The 20,789-nt window shown below is 36.9% G+C and overlaps 2 protein-coding genes and 2 pseudogenes across 7 annotated transcripts; all 4 read right to left on the reverse strand.

Annotated features, from left to right (window-relative positions):
- Positions 1-1,380: 1,380 nt before the first annotated feature.
- LOC147279056 (putative 2-oxoglutarate-dependent dioxygenase AOP1) lies at positions 1,381-2,861 on the reverse strand (annotated as a pseudogene).
- Positions 2,862-3,769: 908 nt separating this feature from the next.
- LOC147279057 (transcriptional corepressor LEUNIG-like) lies at positions 3,770-6,949 on the reverse strand. Of its 2 annotated transcripts, none has more exons than XM_086252444.1 (8): positions 6,603-6,949; positions 6,459-6,522; positions 6,173-6,282; positions 5,818-5,979; positions 5,360-5,515; positions 5,126-5,251; positions 4,707-4,898; positions 3,770-4,140 (listed from the first exon to the last, which is right to left on the reverse strand). In XM_086252444.1, the coding sequence occupies exons 2-8, from the start codon at positions 6,514-6,516 to the stop codon at positions 3,997-3,999; spliced, it is 948 nt and encodes a 315-aa protein (XP_086108570.1). In that variant the 5' UTR covers positions 6,517-6,522; positions 6,603-6,949; the 3' UTR covers positions 3,770-3,996. The 2 variants fall into 2 exon arrangements, with proteins under 2 accessions (XP_086108570.1, XP_086108571.1); XM_086252445.1 differs by having other exon boundaries at positions 6,173-6,308.
- A 2,018-nt stretch (positions 6,950-8,967) lies between these two features.
- On the reverse strand, positions 8,968-10,528 carry LOC147279058 (putative 2-oxoglutarate-dependent dioxygenase AOP1; annotated as a pseudogene). The gene is made up of 3 exons (XR_015123555.1): positions 10,147-10,528; positions 9,505-9,827; positions 8,968-9,378 (listed from the first exon to the last, which is right to left on the reverse strand). The product of XR_015123555.1 is annotated as a putative 2-oxoglutarate-dependent dioxygenase AOP1 (transcript).
- Positions 10,529-11,579: 1,051 nt separating this feature from the next.
- Positions 11,580-19,373, reverse strand: LOC147279059 (transcriptional corepressor LEUNIG-like). 4 transcript variants are annotated; one of them, XM_086249726.1, is made up of 19 exons: positions 19,224-19,373; positions 18,864-18,989; positions 18,264-18,361; positions 18,059-18,168; positions 17,452-17,819; positions 17,233-17,331; positions 16,805-16,883; positions 16,648-16,723; positions 16,350-16,399; positions 15,714-16,028; positions 15,391-15,582; positions 14,977-15,222; positions 14,750-14,894; positions 14,516-14,625; positions 14,175-14,324; positions 13,724-13,879; positions 13,502-13,618; positions 12,880-13,086; positions 11,580-12,015 (listed from the first exon to the last, which is right to left on the reverse strand). In XM_086249726.1, exons 2-19 carry the CDS (start codon positions 18,893-18,895, stop codon positions 11,872-11,874), a joined length of 2,694 nt encoding a protein of 897 aa, XP_086105852.1. In that variant the 5' UTR covers positions 18,896-18,989; positions 19,224-19,373; the 3' UTR covers positions 11,580-11,871. The 4 variants fall into 4 exon arrangements, with proteins under 4 accessions (XP_086105852.1, XP_086105850.1, XP_086105851.1 ...); XM_086249724.1 differs by having other exon boundaries at positions 14,977-15,207; positions 17,233-17,318; positions 17,391-17,819; XM_086249725.1 differs by having other exon boundaries at positions 14,750-14,867; positions 17,233-17,318; positions 17,391-17,819.
- Positions 19,374-20,789: the final 1,416 nt, after the last annotated feature.

Below are 20,789 nucleotides of genomic sequence, written 5' to 3' on the forward strand. Positions count from 1 at the left end.
AATGTGAATATATATTCACGTTGTGTATAGGAGCATCAGAACCTACATGCACCAAGAACTACTAAATTTTGCTTGCTCATCGACTCGGGCAAGTCGGCAAGCCACATGGTTCGTACGTGTATGCTACACAAATCGCCCTCTTGAGGCTAATTGACATAATTATAATTAATATGTTTGCAAGTCGGTCCAACCACCATGTGCTCTCTCGATTTGCTACATTTATAGATAATCTCCTATTATAAGGTTTCATTTCAAACTGTGGGCTCAAAATGAATTAGCTTGTAGATCGATCAAGGTTTCTTGTACTTGTGAAAATCCTTTGAGCTTGGCCAAAAAAAGAAAATCCTTTGAGCTGGTGATAAAAAGGAAACACCTTGTAGTTTTTCAAGTGGAAGGTGATTCTCAGCTCCTCATAAATGTACATATTAAAATAAATGACCGTACTTTAATGTATTTTAAAATTTTGATTTAGAATCTTATTTGCATGAGGTTTTGGGTTTTGGGTTTGCAACCTTCAACATCACTTTGTATTTCTTTGTCGGTTTGGTTTATTTAATCAAGTGGTCCAAGAGACACAACGTACTACGCAATCCCTTTACTTCTATTATTAGGCTTTTCGGATTCACAAGAAAAATGGTGGATAATTTGGATATGATATGGTTATACTCATAGACATGGTATAGGGTTGATCAATTTTTGGAACCCTTTTCCCCTCACCAGCTACACTCCCAATAAGTCACAAACTTTACCATATCATGAAGGAATCGTTGACATGAGTGTGAAAAGAAAAAGGGGGCTAAAAGAACATCCAGACAAAAATGCCATGCATGCTTTCTCTGGTGCAAAAGATTCTTTTTCTTCTTTCTTTTCCTCAATCATCCCTCTTTTTAAGCAATTTAGTGGGTTTTTGGACCAAGCTAAGCTACAATATATCATGCCTGATAGAGGCATAGTCTATGCGTTTGGAACACCCCAATTTGAGTCTCTTCCAATCTCAACTCTTTTAAACCCTTAGGGAACTACCCATTCCAATTTGAAGGCTTTACTTGTGGCACAAAATAATAGCCATTAATATTCTTTTGCTCTATCCATTCTATTTGAGTCACTTTGTTAGTTTCCTTGCACATTAAGTTATAAACCAGATTGAGTTGGTTGGGGTCATACCCTTGAGTTCAAAGTGAGTGGGTGCGAATTGCTGGGTATGCTTGACAGTTCACATTATGGGTCTATTTCAAACCGACAAGAGCCTCTTTGTTTCCATATTTATCATATTGCAAATTCTGAATGATTACTAAAAAACAAATTGCAGATACAAAGTTGTAACGAGCTGAGGGTGCTTAAGCCAACAATTGGCTAGATAGTCCACTACTACATGCCCTCTCAAGTGCTAATTCCAGCAAATGCAAAAACTTGCATTGCAGAGTCTATGGCCCTTCCTTGTTCTGAATAAGAGAACTTATTAAAATCCATGAAGTCAAAGTCTTGAAGAATTCGGGGATGTTCTTCATCTACTAGCTCCTTTGGTGGCTTGATGATGGTGCCCTCTACTGGAACTTCAAATGCTCCTAAGGAATATTGTGCTTTTTCTCCACACATCACACTCGATGCCTCACCGGGTGCATTCTGCCATTACTCCATGCCTGCAAGTCAATGTCCGGGGAGGCGCGGACCATAAGTCATCATTAGTGATTGTTAACCTTTGTTTAATTTTTAGATCATGATCAAATTTTTATGTTTTGGGTGGTTGTCACATATCAAGGCAAAAGCAAGCTTTATCCCACTTAGAAGTTGGTGTTACCAAGTTGCATAATTTGCTGCACAAGCACATTTTAATTGGTTTACTGTGTATGAAAATTAACATGTTTTTATTGTTTTCAGATACGTTTATAAAGAAATTAATTTTAATGTGTACCATAAGAGGATCTCCAACAATAAAGACAAAGGAGGTAGGAGATAGTGACAACTTGACCCACTGTCCATCCTTGCCTCCTTGAGTCCTTGGTTTCAAATTCAAGCCCTGAAACTTGATCATCACAAAGGATTGTGCTTAGTAGTTTGTCAGTGTGAGCATTGAGTCCATTCATGTACTCCCCTGCTGGAGGTGCCCCGTATTTCATTATCAGTAGCAGCGTCTTACACGCCATGATTGAATTTGATTTCTCTCCCAAACCATAGCTATCAAGAATCAGCATTTCAATCATCCCCTTCAGCTAACCCATCTACTTCATAAAAGTAGCTACAGTGTAGCTGTTGGAACATAACAACATCAACAAGAATCACTAAAACCACAAATTAAGGACCAAATGTAATGGAGTATGCATATATAAGACCATTTTATATATGCTGAACATAGGCTCAAACTAATAGTGCTTGCATGCAATACCAAAGCTACCTAGCTAGCTACTTGCTGTGGCAGTCTGGCAGATATAAAAACTTCTACTCATTAAAAGAAGAGAATAAGTCAATTAATGAAATTTATTACCAAAACTGTTCATGACCATTAGGCCACATTAGTTCTGTGAAGCTTCTAAGGGATTCATAGTTGGAGGCATCTTCAATGCCAGAGCTCTCATACAAGGGAGCAGCTGCATAGCCTCCGTAGTAAGCATGGTCTGGCTTTGGATTACAATTCTTCAGCTTTGTCCCCAGTGGAAGGCTGAAAGTTGCCTTATTAATGAGAAGGTCTCTGCTCTTAACTGCAGAGGTATCTTATCATACACAATTTCAAAACAACCATAATTTTCGCAGGCCTCTCGAACCCTCTTGCACAAATGGTACCACTCCTCAGTTCCTCGCTTCATTTCCAGTGAATTGGTTGAGAACTCTATGGATGGAAACCGGTTTTGAAAATCCGAACCCATTTTCTCCTATTTGGTACAGTATCTTAATTCTAGGAGTAGTTCCTTTGAGTTCCTGATGAATTGCTTCTTTGTTAGAGGATTTTACTTATATTGCACACTTGTTGAAGTGACAAGGATATACAACCAAATACCCAATTTCCAAGTGGTTTAAAGTATCCCAAACTGGAATGAACTCATCAAGGACCAAATCAGCCATTAATATATTATGATCTGGTTTATCTTACTTAATGATAATACAATGTTAACTAGACAACCATATATATAACTATCACCTTACATAAGCATGTAAGAAAAACAGCAGAACAGATAATACGCTACAAAAAATATTAGAATTTTGTCCTGACAGGTAGAGTTTTAATATAAGGTAACATCACTAGTGACAAATGCTAGGCATGCGAGTATTTATCAATTGGATTAATCATTCAAATAGTAAACCACAAAGATAGTAGATTTTTTATTAATTTTCAGAGAAAACTACACCTCTCCAGTCCAGAGGATCAAAACATCAGAACCAAATGTTATGACTTCCTTGTTTAGTGTTACATTTTTTTATTTTTTTTTTCAGATTTCTTCGGTGGCTGTCCTTAATTTGTATAGACTTGGGCAGAAATGAAAAGCAATCACAGCATCAATTTAGTAATGAACACAAGTGTTGATATGGAATCAGATATCCATCATCAGGCAAATGTGACATTCTATAAAATAAATTTTGAAGCAAAGTTTGCAGAGAGAAGGCGCAGAGACCCATTTAAACTGCCAAACTGGGCCTTGTTGACAGAACAATTATCATCTCAGAAAGAATCTGCAGCTTGGAATTATATAGTTTGTTGTGCAAACCAAAATTTAGAGAGAAGTAAATCATATGCCTTAAACAACTTTGAAACCAATTGAGAATGGAAGCCTAAAATTTCGGTAGAACTGTTTGAAGCGTTTGAAAGAGGTCTGTGAAAGATGAGCATAGATCTCCAAGTTTACTATTATAGTAACAGGCATACAACAACAACTACTACAACAACAAAAGTAAAGACAATGACCAGTTGAGCAACCAAAAGATACAAACTACAAGCATTGAACCAAGACTGGTAGAAGCCTAATCCAATATTGCGAAGTGCAGTTAATCAGAGTAGCAATCATTTCACTTCCAGAGCTTGACAAACTTATCGTGACTAGCCGAAGCAACCAAACCTGTGACAGTTGACACAGCCAAAGAAGCAATAAGTCCTTCATGTGCTGCTATAGTCATTGTCTGGTTCTCAGTCATGTTCCATAGCTCCAAAGTCTGCAATTAACGGTTAAAAATATATTATGAAACCCGTGCAGCAACATAACCATCAGTAAAGGATCATTTTCTGGTAGTGAAACAGGTAAAATGGGAACCAACCCACAAGGGAGTCTTTTGAAAATCCGAACAGAAAAGAAAAGGAAACGAAAGAAAAATTAGAAGCACTTCTAAAAACATACAGGGAAACTGATCTGAAAACATTCCTAACCACTCTCACAATGAAGTTTATATACCACCTAGGCTCCTAAAATCAAAGAAATATGGTAATACAATCCTAATATTCATGCCACATAATTCTCCAAATAGGGGTTCAAAATTGGGTAGTTTCTAAAACTCAAATTCCACATCTTCCCATTCTGGCTTGGGAGAACATATACTTTCACAACTGTAAGCCAACTCATGCAGCTTAAAGGCAATGTGAGCACTAGCATTGAATGCTATTGCAAACAAAAATTACCTCTCCAACTAAAAATGTAATGAACAATACCATTTTTTTTTTCGTCAATGTAATGAACAATACATAAACAAAAAGGATTCTGCACAACAATGCACAATTGACTTGCCTGGTAACATCCAATGATCAGCAGTGAAGTATATGTAGGATGGAAACTACAAGAATAGAAATTATTGCCATTACAGCTCAACTCATGAACACATTTCCCTTCACTTCCTGATCCGAGCGTCCAAACTCTGACAGATGCAAGGAACTCACCAGAAGGATCCCAGCACAAAGAATGGATAGGCCTAGTATGTCCCTGCATTTCAGATCCACATTCCAAGTAATAGTTAAGAATATACATGAAAATATTAGGATACCATGAGGAAATAGTTCAAGAATGTGCAGACGAACATCAAACCATAACTATCAGTTCCAAATACAACAGATACATATGCCAAAACGTGGCATTATATGATCAATTAATCCAATTTCACTCACAATGATCAAACAGAATGTTACAATTAAACAAAATGTTAAACTGACCTGTAATGAAAGCCGACGAGCCTGTGTCTCCACGTCGAGTATAGATACAACATTCTGTGCAGCTGCAGCAAGGAATCTTCCAAGACGGGGTTGAAATCTTATTTGTGATATATAGTCCGTACCAATCTAAAACATTCAAACATATTAGAATTTACCAAACTGCAAATAATATGAGAACCACACCAGTACCCCCACCCACTCAACTTCTGCACCCCCCAATACACAAGATTCTACCTTGAACACTCTTGCGCAGTTGCCACTGTTAATACTACAGTAGCGTATCTCACCATCCGAATCAGAAGAACAGATTAGGTCATCTTTATTTGGGTGGAAATCTAATGACGTAACGCTGTCAGAATGAATAAAGGTACGAATTGAATAACCACCAGGCTGCAGATTTAAGACATAAACGAATTTTTCTTACAACACATCCATTACATGTCACATTGAAAAGATGACAAAAATAAATCATCACTTTAGAGAATAAATTCCACCACTTCAGCACCCGAACAATGAAACTTTGAAAGGATTATTCCAGAACATTATAAAGGCAATATTAGGGAATATATGTTGGAGAACAATCTAAAGCATACTTAGTTTGATTACTGAAACTAAAGTCCACATTCAGCAACAAAATGTTACCAGCAAATAAGCACAATATGATGTGTAGGACAGAAGAATTATCCACTAACATTGTTAGCATCCCAGTTAGCATCCCAGACCCTGACAGTTTTGTCGAATGAAGATGTAGCAAGACGTGGCATGCTCGGACTGAAACGAACATCAGTTACCAAAGATGAATGTTCTTCAAGCGTAATTTTTGGCTTTAAAGTATTGGTGTACCACAATGCAACCTGCAACATACACATGTCAAGCAGACTAAAAAAACTAAAGGCAGCAAAACAAAAATCAACTTATTGCTTTGGAGAAGTAAATTAAACAAGTAATTTCACATTTTTTGTTCAGGAAGAATCAATTCGTCAATATGTAGCAGCATTGAATTCTCTTCAACGCAGTTCTTGGAGATTTAGACATTTATTCACTCACCTTTTTGTCCCGGCCACCACTAGCAAGAAGTTTTCCATCCGATGAGAAGTGACAACTATAAACGATACTTGTGCTTGCTCTAACAGAGTTTACTTCCATAAATGTGAACCCTGAAGTCAAATTCAAATTGTGTGCCCTGAAGCTCAAATTAAACAATAGTAGCTACAACATAACATAACCATCCATGTTTTATTAATGTCTTTTTTATGCACTGAACACTAGAGAAGAAAAACCAAATGCATCATAGACAAGAAAATTAATTTTCTGGCACATATATATACTGCACCTCTAGGGTTTGCATCCTCAAGGGTTCCTTCTTCATCGTCTTCTGCAAATGGTTCCATATCAGCCTGCAAATCAACATATTTAATCATCCCACTTCCAAAAACATCAATTCCTTGTAATACAAGAAGATGAAAAAACCACTCACTAATTGATTTGATACTTGTGCTTTGGAGGAGCTATACCACTGTACCACTATGGGGCAAAGCAATACATAATTATGTATGTTATATTTAGAGCAAAAGATTCTTTTCCTTGGGTGTGTTTGGCTGGGCAACCTGGAGATGGGGTTTGGGGTATCTCATATTAAAGTGTTTTGTTTGGGAACTAAAAAAAGATGGTACTTGTCAATTTCTGATGTGATGGTTCAGATATAGCTTCACATAATGGAGGTACGTACACAGTCACATGGGTCATGATGAGTGGTCAAAAAGAAGAAACAAACAAATAGACCAACTTCATATGCAGAAAAGTGAGAAAACTGTTCCAATTTTCCAAAATGCATGTACTGCAAAAAATGCAAAAGCGAATGCATGCTTTTTGGGTTATAAGTTATAGAATTAATTTCAGTTCAATACTTTAAATTTGCTTCAAATTTTAATTTAGTATCTCATCATTTTGTTGATAATTTCACTGTTACTCTTTCTCTCTCTTCCAGTCCAAGTGGAGACCTACTGGACTTACTGACTTTGTACGAAGCCAACAAGCTACTAGGTGACCAGTTGAACTAGAGACCTATTGGTTATAACATACATTTGCCAAACAGGGAAGCCAGCTAACTGGACTCCACTACTCGAACAAATTCATATGTTGGGAAATGGGAACACCCAACCCAAGGTTAGTGAAGAACTACTTCAGATAAACAAACTATATCTCTACCCCATAAGTAAAACTTTCATGTAATAGATGTATATATTTATTTTCTACATCTATCTGATGTGATGATGTAAGCTAGCACATGATGAGAGAGACAACCGTAGACCCGTGACTCGTAATAACTTTTTCTCCTCCACAATTGTATTGATAGGCTGAAATCCGAATCCAAATAATTTGGAGCTGAGACCGAGGGGGATGTTTTCAGCGATGGGATGAGTTCAAAGTGAGTGGGTGAGAGTTACAAAGGGTCCATTCAAAACCAACAATCTCTGTTTTTCATACTTATCATACAGCAAGCAATTCTGAATGATTAATTTCTAAAAACAAATTGCAGATACAAAGTTGGAAAGAGCTGAGCGTGCTTAAGCTAACAACTAGCTTGGCTAGCCAGTCACCTACAGCATGCCCTCAAGTGCTATTTCCAGCAAATGCTAAAAGTTGCATTGCTGGATCTATGGCCATTCCTTCCTCTGTAAAGCAGAACGTAGGAAGATCCATGTAGTCAAAGTCTTTAAGAATTTGGGGATAGCTCTTTAGGTGGCTTGATGGTAGTACCCTCTATTGGAACCGCAAATGCTACTGATAATTAGTCATCAGTAGTGATTGCTTAGATCATCAAATTTTAAGTTTTTATTGTCACTTGTCACATATTAAGAGCAAAAGCAAAGCCTTAGCCCACTTTTAAGTTTAAAAGTTGCCTTATCAATGAGAAGGTCTCTGCTCTTAACTGCAGAGGTATCTTATCATACACTATTTCAAAACAACCATAATCTTCACAAGCCTCTTGAACCCTCTTGCACAAACGGTACCACTCCTCAGTTCCACTCTCCAGCGAATTCATTGAGAACTCTATGGCTGGAATCCGAGATTGAGAATCCGAACCCGTTTTCTCTTAGTTCTAGCAGTTCCTTGGTGTTTCTGGTGAATTGGTTCATTGTTAGAGAGTTTAATTTATATTGCACACTTCTTGAAGCGACAATGATATACAACCAAATACACAATTTCCGAATGCATTAAAGTATCCCAACTGGGAATCAATGACCAAATCATAGGCCGTCTTTTTGTTTGATTTGAACTTGATAGGGAGAGATGGAAGCTTAGAATATCAACTTTTGGGTTATGTTATTTGGTTTTGAACATAAGGCCATCAGACAGCTTTAAGGATGTTAACACTTATAAGCTTACATAATATAACGTTAACTAGAATAGATAATATGCTACCAAAAATATTAGAACTTTTCCGGACAAGTAGTGTTAAAATATCATCTAACATCACTAGTGACATATGCTAGGCATGCGCCTATTTATCAATTGCAATCATTCAAATAGTAACCACAAATATGGTAGACCTTTATAATTTTTCAGAGAAACTTACACCCTCTCCAATCTTCACTCTCCACTTAACAAAATTGGCATGATTATGATGGCCATTGGATATTCTTTTTGAGGTTTTATCAAAAACTAGCAAAAAAATCATCCTATCTTTTCAAAGATAAGCAATTTTTACAACATTTTTTCAAAAAATAGTCAAAGATTGTGGTGCACAGGACCTATGCACCAATCCGAGGTCCACCAAGCCTGAGCATAGTCTGCATAGATCTCCAAGTTTTCTGTTATATATAGATCTCCAAGTTTTCTGTTATATATAGTAACAAGCATAGAACAACCAGAACAACAATGTAGAAGACAATGATTAATCTAGTATAACCAAAAGGCCTAATATACAAGCATTGGACCAAGCAGCAATAAGTCCTTATTCATGTGCTGGTAGAGTCATTGTCTTGTTCTCAAGTGCTATTTCCAGAAAATACGAAAACTTGCATTGCAGAGTCTATGGCCCTTCCTTCCTCTGAAAAGGAAAACCTAGTAAAATCCATGTAGTCAAAGTCTTTGAGAATTTGGGGATGTTCTTCATCTACTAGCTCCTTTGGTGCCTTGATGATTGTATCCTCTATTGGAACTGCAAATCCTCCTAATGAATACCGTTCTTTTTCTCCAAGAATCATCACTCGATGCTTCACAGCATGCATTCTGCCATTACTCCATGCCTGCAAGTTAATGTTCGCGCATCATAAGTCATCATATATTAATGATTGTTCACTTGTTCTGATTGTATGCAGATATTTTTACTTCTAAGTTATTACAGTTATAAAGAAACTAATTTGAATTTTTACCATAAGAGGATCTCCAACAAAAAAGATGAAGGAGCTAGGAGATAGAGACATCTTGACCCATTCTCCATCCTTGGTTTCAACTTCAAGCCCTGAAATTAACTTGATCATCACAAAGGATTGTGCTCAATACCTTGTCAGTATGAGGTTGGAGCCCCTGCATGTATTCCCCAGATGGGGGTGCACTGTATTTCATTATCCGTAGCAGTGCCTTACATGCCATGAACGAATCCGGTTTCTCTCCCAAACCATAACTATCAAGGATCATCATCTCAATCATATCCTTCAGCTCATCCAGTTGCTTCATAATAGTAATTACAGTGTGGCTGTAGGAACAAAACAACATCAACATGACAAACAATATAAGACCGTTTTATATATATTGAACATAGGCTCAAAGTAATAGTGCTTGCTTGCAATGCCAAAGCTAGCTAGCTTTTATTGTTTTTTTTCATTTAACAAACACTCATCAATTTTATACAGAAGAGACCAAACAGGAAGAGAAGGATTCAAACTCTAGCTTTGAGTAAACGGGTGAATACTTTACTAAAAACAAAGCTAGATAGTTTCTTACTTTGGCATATATAAAAACTTCTTAGGACCCATTGCAACAAAAAAGAAGAATAAATCAATGAAATTAAGTACCAAAACTGGTCATGACCATTAGGCCACATTAGTTCTGTGAAGCTTCTGAGGGAGTCATAGTTGGAGGCATCTTCAAGGCCAAAGCTCTCATACAAGGGAATTTTGGCATATCCTCCAAAGTAACCGTGGAAAGGGTGTGGATTCAAGTTCTTCTGCTTTGTCTCCAGTGGCAGGCTGAAAAGTTGCCTTATCACTGAGAAAGTCTCTGCTCTTAACTGCATGGGTATTTTATCATACACTATTTCAAAGCAACCATAATTTTCACAGGCCTCTCGGACACCCTCTTGCACAAACCATGCCACCCCTCAGTTCCTCTCTCCACTTCCCATGAATTGATGGAAAACTCGATGGTCGGAATCTGGTATTGAAAATCAGAACCCATTTTCCGATGAATGTATTAAGATCAATACTGTATCTCGACTTTTAAGTCTTTGACACTTCCTTTGTGTTTCTGATGAATTGCTTCTTTGTAAGAGGGTTTTATTTATATTGCACACTTGTTGAAGTGACAATGATATAAAACTAAATACACCCAATTTCTAAGCGTTTACGTTTGAACACGATAGGGAGAGATGGAAGCTTTAATTAGAATATCAATTATTATATAATGTCGGAAAATAACAAGAACACAATGATTACATAATCCGATGTTAACTAGAAAAGTAGAAAACCACATATATCTATCACCTTACACAAGAATGTAAGCTAGAAAATTCAGAATAGATGATTCGCTGCCAAACATATTAGAATTCTGTTCAGCCAAGCAGAGTTTGAACACAAGCTAACATCCAAACATGTTCTAGTTTTCACAGATTAGTGGCATCCAATCTATTCATCAATTGGAATCATTCAAATTAAACCACAAAGACAGTAGACTTATGGGGCTTGTAACTCCAGTGGTAAATAGTATTTACCCTAAACCCGAAACCCTGACCGCAAATCCACCTTCCTCCGAAACGGTTTGATAAAAAACCAAAGATGGTAGACTTTATTAATTTTCAGAAAACAAAAAAAAATACACCTATCATTCTTCACTGTTCACTATTAGAAGCAACAAGCAGCATGTATCAGAAGAAATTGATCAATGGCAAGAAATGAATCATGAATGTCGTCCACTGAAGTCTTTCCAAACCCAGCAAACATCATCTTCTCCCACTCTCTGCTTCAACTTCCATGTTAAACATTAAATTCCTTTTTTTTTTTTTCCATGTTTTTAGATTTCTTCAGTTGTTGTCTTTGATTTGATTGGTTTTTATGCAGCAATGAAAAGCAATAACAGCATCAATTTATTATCAACACAACTGCTGAAATGGAATTAGATGACAACAATTATGATCTCAAATAGTCAGCAGCATGAAATTATGGAGATTGTTGCCCAAATCTTAATTAGAAAGATGTAAATCATATGACTTGAACCAATATGAAACCCAATGAGAATGGAAGCATAAAATTTCTATAACTGTTTGAAGCGTTACAAGAGGTCCATGAAGGATGAGCATACATCTCCAAGTTTACTATTACAGTAACATGCATACAACAACAACAACAATAATATTACAAGGTCAGTTTCGAGGGGTCATATGGAGCCGAAGTTCAAGATCCGAAAAAGCAAAAAAGACAATGATCAATCGAGCAACCAAAATACAAACTTCGAGCATTGGACCAAGACCAGTACAAACCTAATCCTAATTGGAGAAGTGCCAGTTAATCAGAGTAATAATCATTTCACTTCCAGAGCTTGACAAACTTATCGTGACTAGCCGAAGCAACCAAACCCGTAACAGTTGACACAGCCAAAGCAGCAATAAGACCTTCATGTGCTGACAGAGTCATTGTCTTGTTTTCTGTCATGTTCCATAGCTCCAAAGACTGCAGTTATTGTCCCCAGATTAAAATCAAATATGAAACCCGGGAAGCAAAATAACCATCAGTAAAGGATCATTTTCTGGCAGTGAAACAGGTTAAATTGGAACCAACCCACAAGGGTCATTCCCCCTCCCCAGCCATATAATAAAATTTACAAATCCAAACAGGAAAACAAAAACAAAAATAGAAGCAAGACTAAAAACATACAGGAAAAAGCGATTTGAAAACTTTTCCAACCACTCTCACAACTGATACCACCCAGGCACCCAACATCCAAGAAATATGGTAATGCAACCCTAATATTCACACAATTTTCCGATGAGGGGTTCAAAATTGGCTAGTTTCTAAAACTCAAATGCAACCCATATCTCATATCTTCCCATTCTGGCTTGGGAGAGAATCTCCTTTCTAAACTGTACGCCACCTCATACAACTTATAGACAATGTCAAATCCAAGCAAGCTATGTGGGAATTGACCATTAAAAACTATTGCAAAAACCAGGTTTCATAAGCCATTGCGTCTCTCTAAGAATAGAAACTAATTGTTGGCACAAATCCTCACAGCTTATATTTTTGGGAATGTGGTGAACCAAACAAATTTTATCATGGTCCAAGAACAATAGATTCAAGTTCAAATCCATGAAATTACAACCACCCAAAGTAAATTGGATTCCACAAGTTGGGCTCTATGGTGAGAAAGAGGCCTACATGTGAGGGGAGTGATAGAATAAAAAATAATTGTAGGCACACTTCCTAACTTAAGTGAATAGTGGTAAACCAACAAATATTATCAGTCTCCAACTAAAAACGGAACCAACAATACATAAAACAAAAGGGATTCTGCACAATAATGCACAATTGACTTGCCTGATAACAGCCAATGACCAGCAGTGAAGTATATGTAGGATGGAAAACACATGATTGGAATTTATTGCCATTACAGCTCAACTCATGAACACATTCCCCTTCACTTCCTGATCCGAGCGTCCAAACTCTGACAGAGTCCTCACTGACAGATGCAAGGAACTCACCAGAAGGATCCCAGCACACAGAATGGATAGGCTTAGTATGCCCCTACATTCAAACCCACATTCCAAGTAATACAGTTGAGAATATACATAAAAATATTAGGATACCAGAAAGAAATAGTTCAAGAATTTGCAGAGGAACATCAAACCACAACTATCAGTTTTAAATACAACAGATACATATGCTAGTACTAAGTTACTGAAGTATTTAATCCTACAAGCATCACTGTTTCCCCATGAAACAAGCATCTCATACAGACAGGCACTTGTAATGACGCTAAAATAATGATTGCAGGACTCATGCAGGATCCCATGTGTTTTCTGTGGAAATGGAATCATTGTTGCATATAGAACTCAAGAAAGAATCATATGTAACAACATAGCATTACATGATCAATTAAATCAATTTAACTCACAATGATGAAACAGAATGTTATGATGAAACAAAGTGTTAAACAGACCTGTAATGAATGCCGGCAAGCCTGTGTCTCCACATCAAGTATAGATACAACATTTTCGGCTACTGCAGCAAGATATCTTCCAAGACGGGGTTGAAATCTCATCTGTGCCGTACCACCCTAATACGTTCCAACATATTAGAATTTACCAAACTTTGAACAATCTGAGAACCAGCACTACCCCATCCCACTCAACTTCGGCACCCCAATACACATAATTCTTACCTTGGACACTCTCGTGCAGCTGCCATTGTTAACACTCCAGTAGCGTATCTCACCATCCGAATCACAAGAACAGATAAGGTCATCTTTATTTGGGTGGAAATCTAACGACATAACAGAGGCAGAATGTCCCATAAAGGTACGAAGTGAATAACTAGGCTGCAGATTTACGACAAAAATGAAGTTTTCTTACAGCACATTCATTACATGTCACAGTGAAAAGATACAAAAAGATATTTACTTCAGCACCCCAGCCAAAAAACTTTAAAAGGATTATGCCAGCATGCAGATCAACTATAATGGCAAGAATACCGGATATATGACAGAGAACTATCTAGAAGTATGCTTAGTTTGATTACTCAAACCAAGTCTTCAAATTCAGAAACAAAATGTTATCAGCAAAGTATAAGCTAAGCACAATATGATGGGTAGGACAGAAGAATTTTCCACTAACATTGTCAGCATCCCAGACCCTGACAGTTTTGTCGAATGAAGATGTAGCAAGACGTGGCATGCTTGGACTGAAACGAACATCAGTTATCAAAGATGAATGTTCTTCAAGCGTAGTTTTTGTCGTTAAATTATCTGTGTACCACAATACAGCCTGCATCATACATATATCAAGCAGATTCTACATAAGTTAAAGGAGCACCAAGAAAAATATAACTTATTACTTTTGGGAAGTAAATTAAACAAGAAATTTAGCATTTATGTTCCAGAAGAATCAATTAGTCAATATGTAGCAACAGAATTCTCCCCACATCAGTTTTAGCAATTAGACATTCATTCACTCACCTTTTTATCATGGCCACCACTAGCAATAAATTTTCCATCCGATGAGAAGTGACAACTAGTAACCTTGCTTCCACTTGCTCTAACAGAGTTTACTTCGGTAAAGGTGAACCCTAAAGCCAAATTCAATTTCGAAAAGAAAAATAATTGCATCACAATCAAGAAAACTGTCTGGCACATACTACATTCAGGAATATCTAACAGAGTATTCATTCATAAAAATGGCATCTACAGAACCTTTGCTGACATCCATACATCGACCAACAGCATCTCTAGGGTCTGCATCATCATGAGATAAAAAAGACTCGACATTATCGTCAAGAGATCCATCCTCTACAAATCGATCCATATCAGCCTGCAATTCAAGATCTTTATCATCCCACTGCCAAAATGGAATTCCAATGAGAATACATGCAAGGAATTGCTAATTCCTTCTTAAACAAGAAGATGAAGCAGTCACTCACCAACTGATTTGATGGTGATGTAAGAGTACCAGTACCATCTGCGCCAAACATCATCATAGGCTTGGAGGAGCTACCACTATGGGGCAAGGCAGGCATTGAGATTACATCTCCAGGTGTGTGAGTCGAGGGGGTTGAAGGGGCTGAACTTGGGGAAGGTCCAGCTGTGTTTGCTGTTCCTGTGCTATTCGCAGGACCTGAAGATGAAACTGGCTGCTTCCTCTTTCTCCCAGTCTGGTTTTTTGAAACCTTAAAATGCATTGAAAAAACTATGTTAGGAACCTTCTCTACAACAATATAAATTAAACTTAGCACTTCCCCCCCGCCCCAAAAAAGAAACCCTCAATAAGTATGGGGTGTTAGGATCACGAGTTAGCCAAGAAAAAGTGCATAAGAAATAACCACAAAAGGACAGACCTGATCATTTCCTCGGAAAGAGTTCGACATGCTACCATCCATAGTGATGCTGCCAGCACCCCCCATTTTATCTTGCTGATGAGGATTATGATTTGCACTTTGTGACTGCTGAGCAGAAAGAGCATGCTGCTGAAGCTGCTGCTGCTGTTGTGGATTACTGTTTTGTTGCTGCTGTAGTTGAGCCATTTTTAACTACAAATAAACAGACACTCTCAGAAGCCAAAGGAGCATGAATTGTTTGATAACATGTAGAAGCACAGAGGGGGGAAACACCTCCAATATAACAACTACAAGCAGAAGGAAATAGACAGAGATAAGAGCACCTTAATCAGCATCTCTGTATCTCCACGAGGCAACATAGGGCCAGCAGCTTGAAGTGGTGATCCTACATTCGGAACCACATCACCAACCGAATTTGAAAGGCCATCCTTCACAAGACCCATATTTCGATTATTATTATTCAATAGCATTCTAAGTCTTCTACTATCATCACTGGCAGATGGCGATGTCAAATTTTGCTGGGCAAGCATAAGTTGCTGGTGTTGTGGTGTCAACATCTGAAGCTGATGAAATGGCTGGGGAGCTTGTATAAAAGGTTTTTGTTGCTGAAGAAGCCCAGAGCGAAGCTGATCCAGGCCCTAACAAGGAGCAAAAGATTTAAACGTGCAGAATTAATAAATGAGAATCTCAGCTTCGAAGATGCATATAAAACGAAGAATAAGGATTTCAACTTTAGACAAGAACATCAGTCACTTTGAGATTCTGAACTTCAGAGATGGATATCAAATGATCAATAAAGTTTTCAAATTTAGAAGAGAGCATCACTTTGATGCATTCAACACATTTGATATCATTGTGTTAATACAGGATCAGAAACAAAAAATGATCCAAACAGACATTACAATTTTTTCTAACAAAGGCTACGAAACTAAATACTTATCCAGCCATTAAAAACTTACTGTGAGGGGCCATCCTTTTAAAGTCAAATTGTTACCACCCTGATTAGATCCTGAAACAAAGAAACTTAAATGTAAGCTACAAGCATCTTTATGCAATACCTAAAAAAATCTTCACAATTAATTTATTTTTTCAATTAAACTCTTTGCAGATACTAATTCCTAAATTATCTTTTAGTATTTCCGGTTTCCAATATAAAGATACCATAAAACTAAAAAACACAGTGGATCATTATCTGCTAATGATATTTCAAAAGAGTGACCATAATCAATCAAACATGAAAAGGACTGAACAATATACCAGGAATTCCTATCAATGATCCCTCAGGACATCCAGCTCTGGGATTCAATACTGAATTAATTTCAGTCTTTATGTCCTGATTCCATACACAAGTCAGAACCGAAGAAAGGATTACGAAAACAAATAATAAGATGACACCAAATAAAAAGGAGCATACCGGTGTAGACCCTGGCAATTGCTGATTTCGAGCTTGGACTTGTTGAGTCATCCCACCAGCTGTACCATGCAAAACTTGCCTGAAAATAAGGAGTTCACTGTTTGTATATTTAATGTTGATAACAGAATTAAATAACAGCTTGCAGATCTAAAACCCTGAATCAATGAGCAGTTATGCAGGCACAACTTGAGTTTGAAACAGCATCTTATAGTTTTCCAAGAAAAATGAAGGTCGCACTTTGCTGTAAAGTCTATAAGTAAAATCAGGTAGCTATCCAAAATTTAAGATAAAAAATATTAAACTGTTTTCTGTGCATTTAGTGAAATAGAAGATAAATGCTAAGCACAAACAATATCATTTCACACTGTACCCTGAGGCTCAATAAGTACATAAACAGGGGAAAGAGTTCAAATATCAGAGAAAATCACCCTGAAGGCTGGCCAGTTGCAGCTGACTTTAATATTGAAGCATGATTTTGATCCAAAAGCGGGCCCACATTCTCACCAAATCTTTGCTGTAGATTGTTCCTAATATGGTCAGAAAACTGTTAAGTCATTCTATTAAAAAAAAGGGATAATTCACCTACCTTCATAGATGCATCATCCAAAGAATCTCTCTGAAGAGGAAGTTTTAATCTTTCCTCATACATCTTTGTAGCCAAAGCATTTGCTGTTCCGGGATTTTGTCGCATGGGAGGATCATTCCCAACAAGCCCATTTGTAGTTCCATTTAGGAGATGGCCCCCATCTCTTCTCTGCTGTGGCTGTGGCGGTTGCTGTTGCTGCTGTGGCTGCTGCTGTTGTTGCTGCTGTTGTTGCTGCTGCTGCTGCTGCTGCTGTTGTTGCTGTTGCTGCTGCTGAGCATGCCTTTGCAACATGAGCTGCTGCATTTGCATGTGCTGTTGTTGTTGCTGCTGTTGTTGTGAGTGTTGGGGTTGCTGGGATTGTTGCTGTTGTTGTTGCTGTTGTTGTTGTTGTTGCTGCTGCTGCTGCTCCCTTGCTTTAATCAACTGGGTCTGCACTCACAACATGTCATGAGCTTCCAATAGGCACCACACTTGTTCATAATTAAGAACTATAAGGGATACCCTCGTAAAGTTTCTGATTTTCATTCCACTGTCCATATAGGAACTATCAAATACACAAAAATCACCCTTTCTTAATTTCTTTCTCTCTTAAGAACTCTCATTGTTATTTACAGATGGCCTGCAGTAATATATCAACGTCATAGGCAATAAAACAATCTCAAACTAACCTCAATGTAGGATGCAGCAACCTCTGAATGCTTCTCATTAGTCCTAGCAATAAATATATCCCAGAAAACCGACCACCATTCAAATAGAAAACCTCCCGGTGCATCAATAGCTGTAAACACATTTCCCGAAAATATTCATAAAAGATAAATTCCATCAATCAAAGGTCATTCTACCCCTCATTTCATAATCTTTGAATATGCTTACCAACAGGATCAGAGGATACTTTTCCTTCAGCTTGGAAAGCTTGAGCGGAAGCTTTTAAGTCTCTCTTCACTAAATAATCATGGATATACACATCTAACCTGTTAGTTAACATTGCAGAAACAGATGTTATCTGTCACGTTGATTAGAAGGGGAAAAAATCGAACTTCACAGAGAATAACAGTTAAAGACAACATTTTGGGCACAAAAAAACCCAAATGTTACGATGAAGAATAGAAATCAAAGAGAGCCTTGTGAACAGAAGTGACGTAATTAGACAAGGCTCAGTTCAGATATACCAAAAACCCAAATTGTAGAGTAAAAAGTGAAGAAAAACAGTCACCAAAATTAACAATTTCCCAAATTCAAAACCATCGGCAGAAAAACCCTAGAATATAGAAACGGGTATAAGCTTATAAAACATGAGAAAACAAGATAAAGAACAAAACTTGAATCCAAAAAGCTTCAAAAAAATAACAAAACCCAGAGCCCAAATCGAACAGGAAACAGCAACAGGAGGCCACAAAATGAGAAAAAACAGAAACGCAGATATGGAACTGAGACAGAAAGAGAGAAAACTAACAATCTGCAAAAGAAACTTACATTTTATCAGCTTCCCAGTTGGTCTGAGACATGCTGCCAAATACAATACCTCACCCAATAGTGAATAATAATGTCAGATTCTGAGGTAACAACTTGTTCTGCTTCTCTTCAGCTCTAAAAGCATATCTACCAAACCCAGAAGAGAAAAGCAATAAACTTTGGTTACAAAATATGGAAGTACATGATACAAAAGGAATGTGCAGTAAGAGAAAGAAGAGGAAGAGAAAAGATGTGGAGGAACAGAAGCAGAAACCTCTGATTTTTAGCAAACACAACAAATACAGAGAAAAATAAATACATATATATAATTTTTTTATGATGTATAACTGTATAAGGAAAGGGAAAGATGGATGGAGATACCTTCAAACCCAAAATGTTTTTTTTGTTTTTGAGCTTTATTATAGTAGTTGTATTCTTTTCTCTTCTTTTATATATATATATATATATATATATATTTTTTCTCTTTTCTGGGGACTCAGAATTTTTCTGATGGTGTTGGACTGTTGGTGGATTGAGTTGCTGTTGCAGATATCATAATGGCTTTGCCCATTGGATTTACTTATTCAGCCCTCGAATCCTGTCAAATTTTCAGCTAAAGGCCACTGAGTTGGCGCAAGAGTTTCTGTTTGAATGACTGAAATGCCCTTTCGTGTTGCCATATTTGCTTATCATTGTTATGGCCATTGTTATGCATTTGTAATTTTGCATAGCGGTGGAGTAATTTGCAATTTTCGGTTTTTTAGTTGACAACAAAAGTCTTCATCATCCATTACCCTCATCTTAGGATCAGATATTTACAATCAAGTATAAATCACATGTATTAATCTACAACTTAATGTAAAAATGTTATTTAAGTTGAGAAAAATGTTATTAATTTATAAAACATTATCTTTTAAATTTTGGTTTCATTATTTATGAAAACTAACATATTTTGTGTAAAAGATAAACTAACAGCGCAAAAGTTGAAAAATTCATCATTTACGCAATAAAATTCGTATCTCAAAGATAGACTAGTGGCAAAGAAGCCAATTGATTATCACATTAAATTCATTATGATATTTAAGTAGCTAATCAGATATGCCGTTTCTTTTTGCTAATGGGCCCATTATTTCAAATGCAGTGCTTATACTTCTCCTTATTTATTAATGAATCCCTAAATTTGGATCATTTTGATTCTTCCCTTGCACTTTTTAGATTCTTTTATTTGTGGCTTAACACTACACGAATCTCTAATGGTGGCTGGCCTAAGGCAACGTTTGTTCATGAAACTATGAGATACTAATGACCTCAAAAATTCATAAAGTTAATGGGGATACAATACTTAATATAGTTCAAAATAAAAGTAGTCCAAGACTCATCCAAATGGGTAATCCCACATTCCCAAATATCCCAACAACCTTGCCTGCACATACAATCTTCAATCTTGTTTATAATTTCTATAATTTATAGATATACATCTCTTCAAGTAATCTAGTATCATATTTAGTTAAACACTTAAACTAGTAAACAAAGTGTACCTCTAAATATACAAAAAGAGAGTTAGTGGGACAAACAAAATGAAATGGGCTTTTGGAGGAAATTGCAAGGTAGCTTTTGAAGCTTCAAAACATTCATTGTTGATATTAGCCATTATGTACAGCCTCTTTAAAGACTTCACACAGGACACATCCTTGCTACAAACGCATTAAAGATAACTTTTTAGTGAAAATAAGTTAAAATTGACCGTTTGAGAATCAATGTAAAGAAAAGAAAAGTTTTGCATGCTCCATTGTGTCTTCTTGAGGGCTAGAAAGATGAGCTCATGGAATCATAGGCATTGCTACAAGTACAACAAGACCAACTCATCCCTGTATCCCTACCATTTGTTTTTGCCCTTTTTTTTGTTTTGGGATAATTCTTTTTATTTTTTGCTAATTTTTGAAAGTC

This window comes from Dryas octopetala, chromosome 7, assembly GCF_963921425.1.
Source record: "Dryas octopetala chromosome 7, drDryOcto1.1, whole genome shotgun sequence".
NCBI lineage: Eukaryota > Viridiplantae > Streptophyta > Magnoliopsida > Rosales > Rosaceae > Dryas > Dryas octopetala.

Excerpts from the sequence above, each read along its gene's own strand:
- LOC147279059 (XM_086249723.1), bottom strand. The coding sequence starts at position 18,895 with ATGTCTCAGACCAACTGGGAAGCTGATAAAAT. Across the intron at positions 16,029-16,349 it reads TAAAAGGATGGCCCCTCACA|GGCCTGGATCAGCTTCGCTC; the intron begins GTAAGTTTTTAA and ends GCTCCTTGTTAG. Across the intron at positions 14,626-14,749 it reads ATGTATGGATGTCAGCAAAG|GGTTCACCTTTACCGAAGTA; the intron begins GTTCTGTAGATG and ends ATTTGGCTTTAG.
- LOC147279057 (XM_086252444.1), bottom strand. The coding sequence starts at position 6,516 with ATGGAACCATTTGCAGAAGACGATGAAGAAGGAACCCTTGAGGATGCA. Across the intron at positions 6,283-6,458 it reads TGAGGATGCAAACCCTAGAG|GGTTCACATTTATGGAAGTA; the intron begins GTGCAGTATATA and ends ATTTGACTTCAG. Across the intron at positions 4,141-4,706 it reads TGATCATTGGATGTTACCAG|ACTTTGGAGCTATGGAACAT; the intron begins GCAAGTCAATTG and ends CGTTAATTGCAG.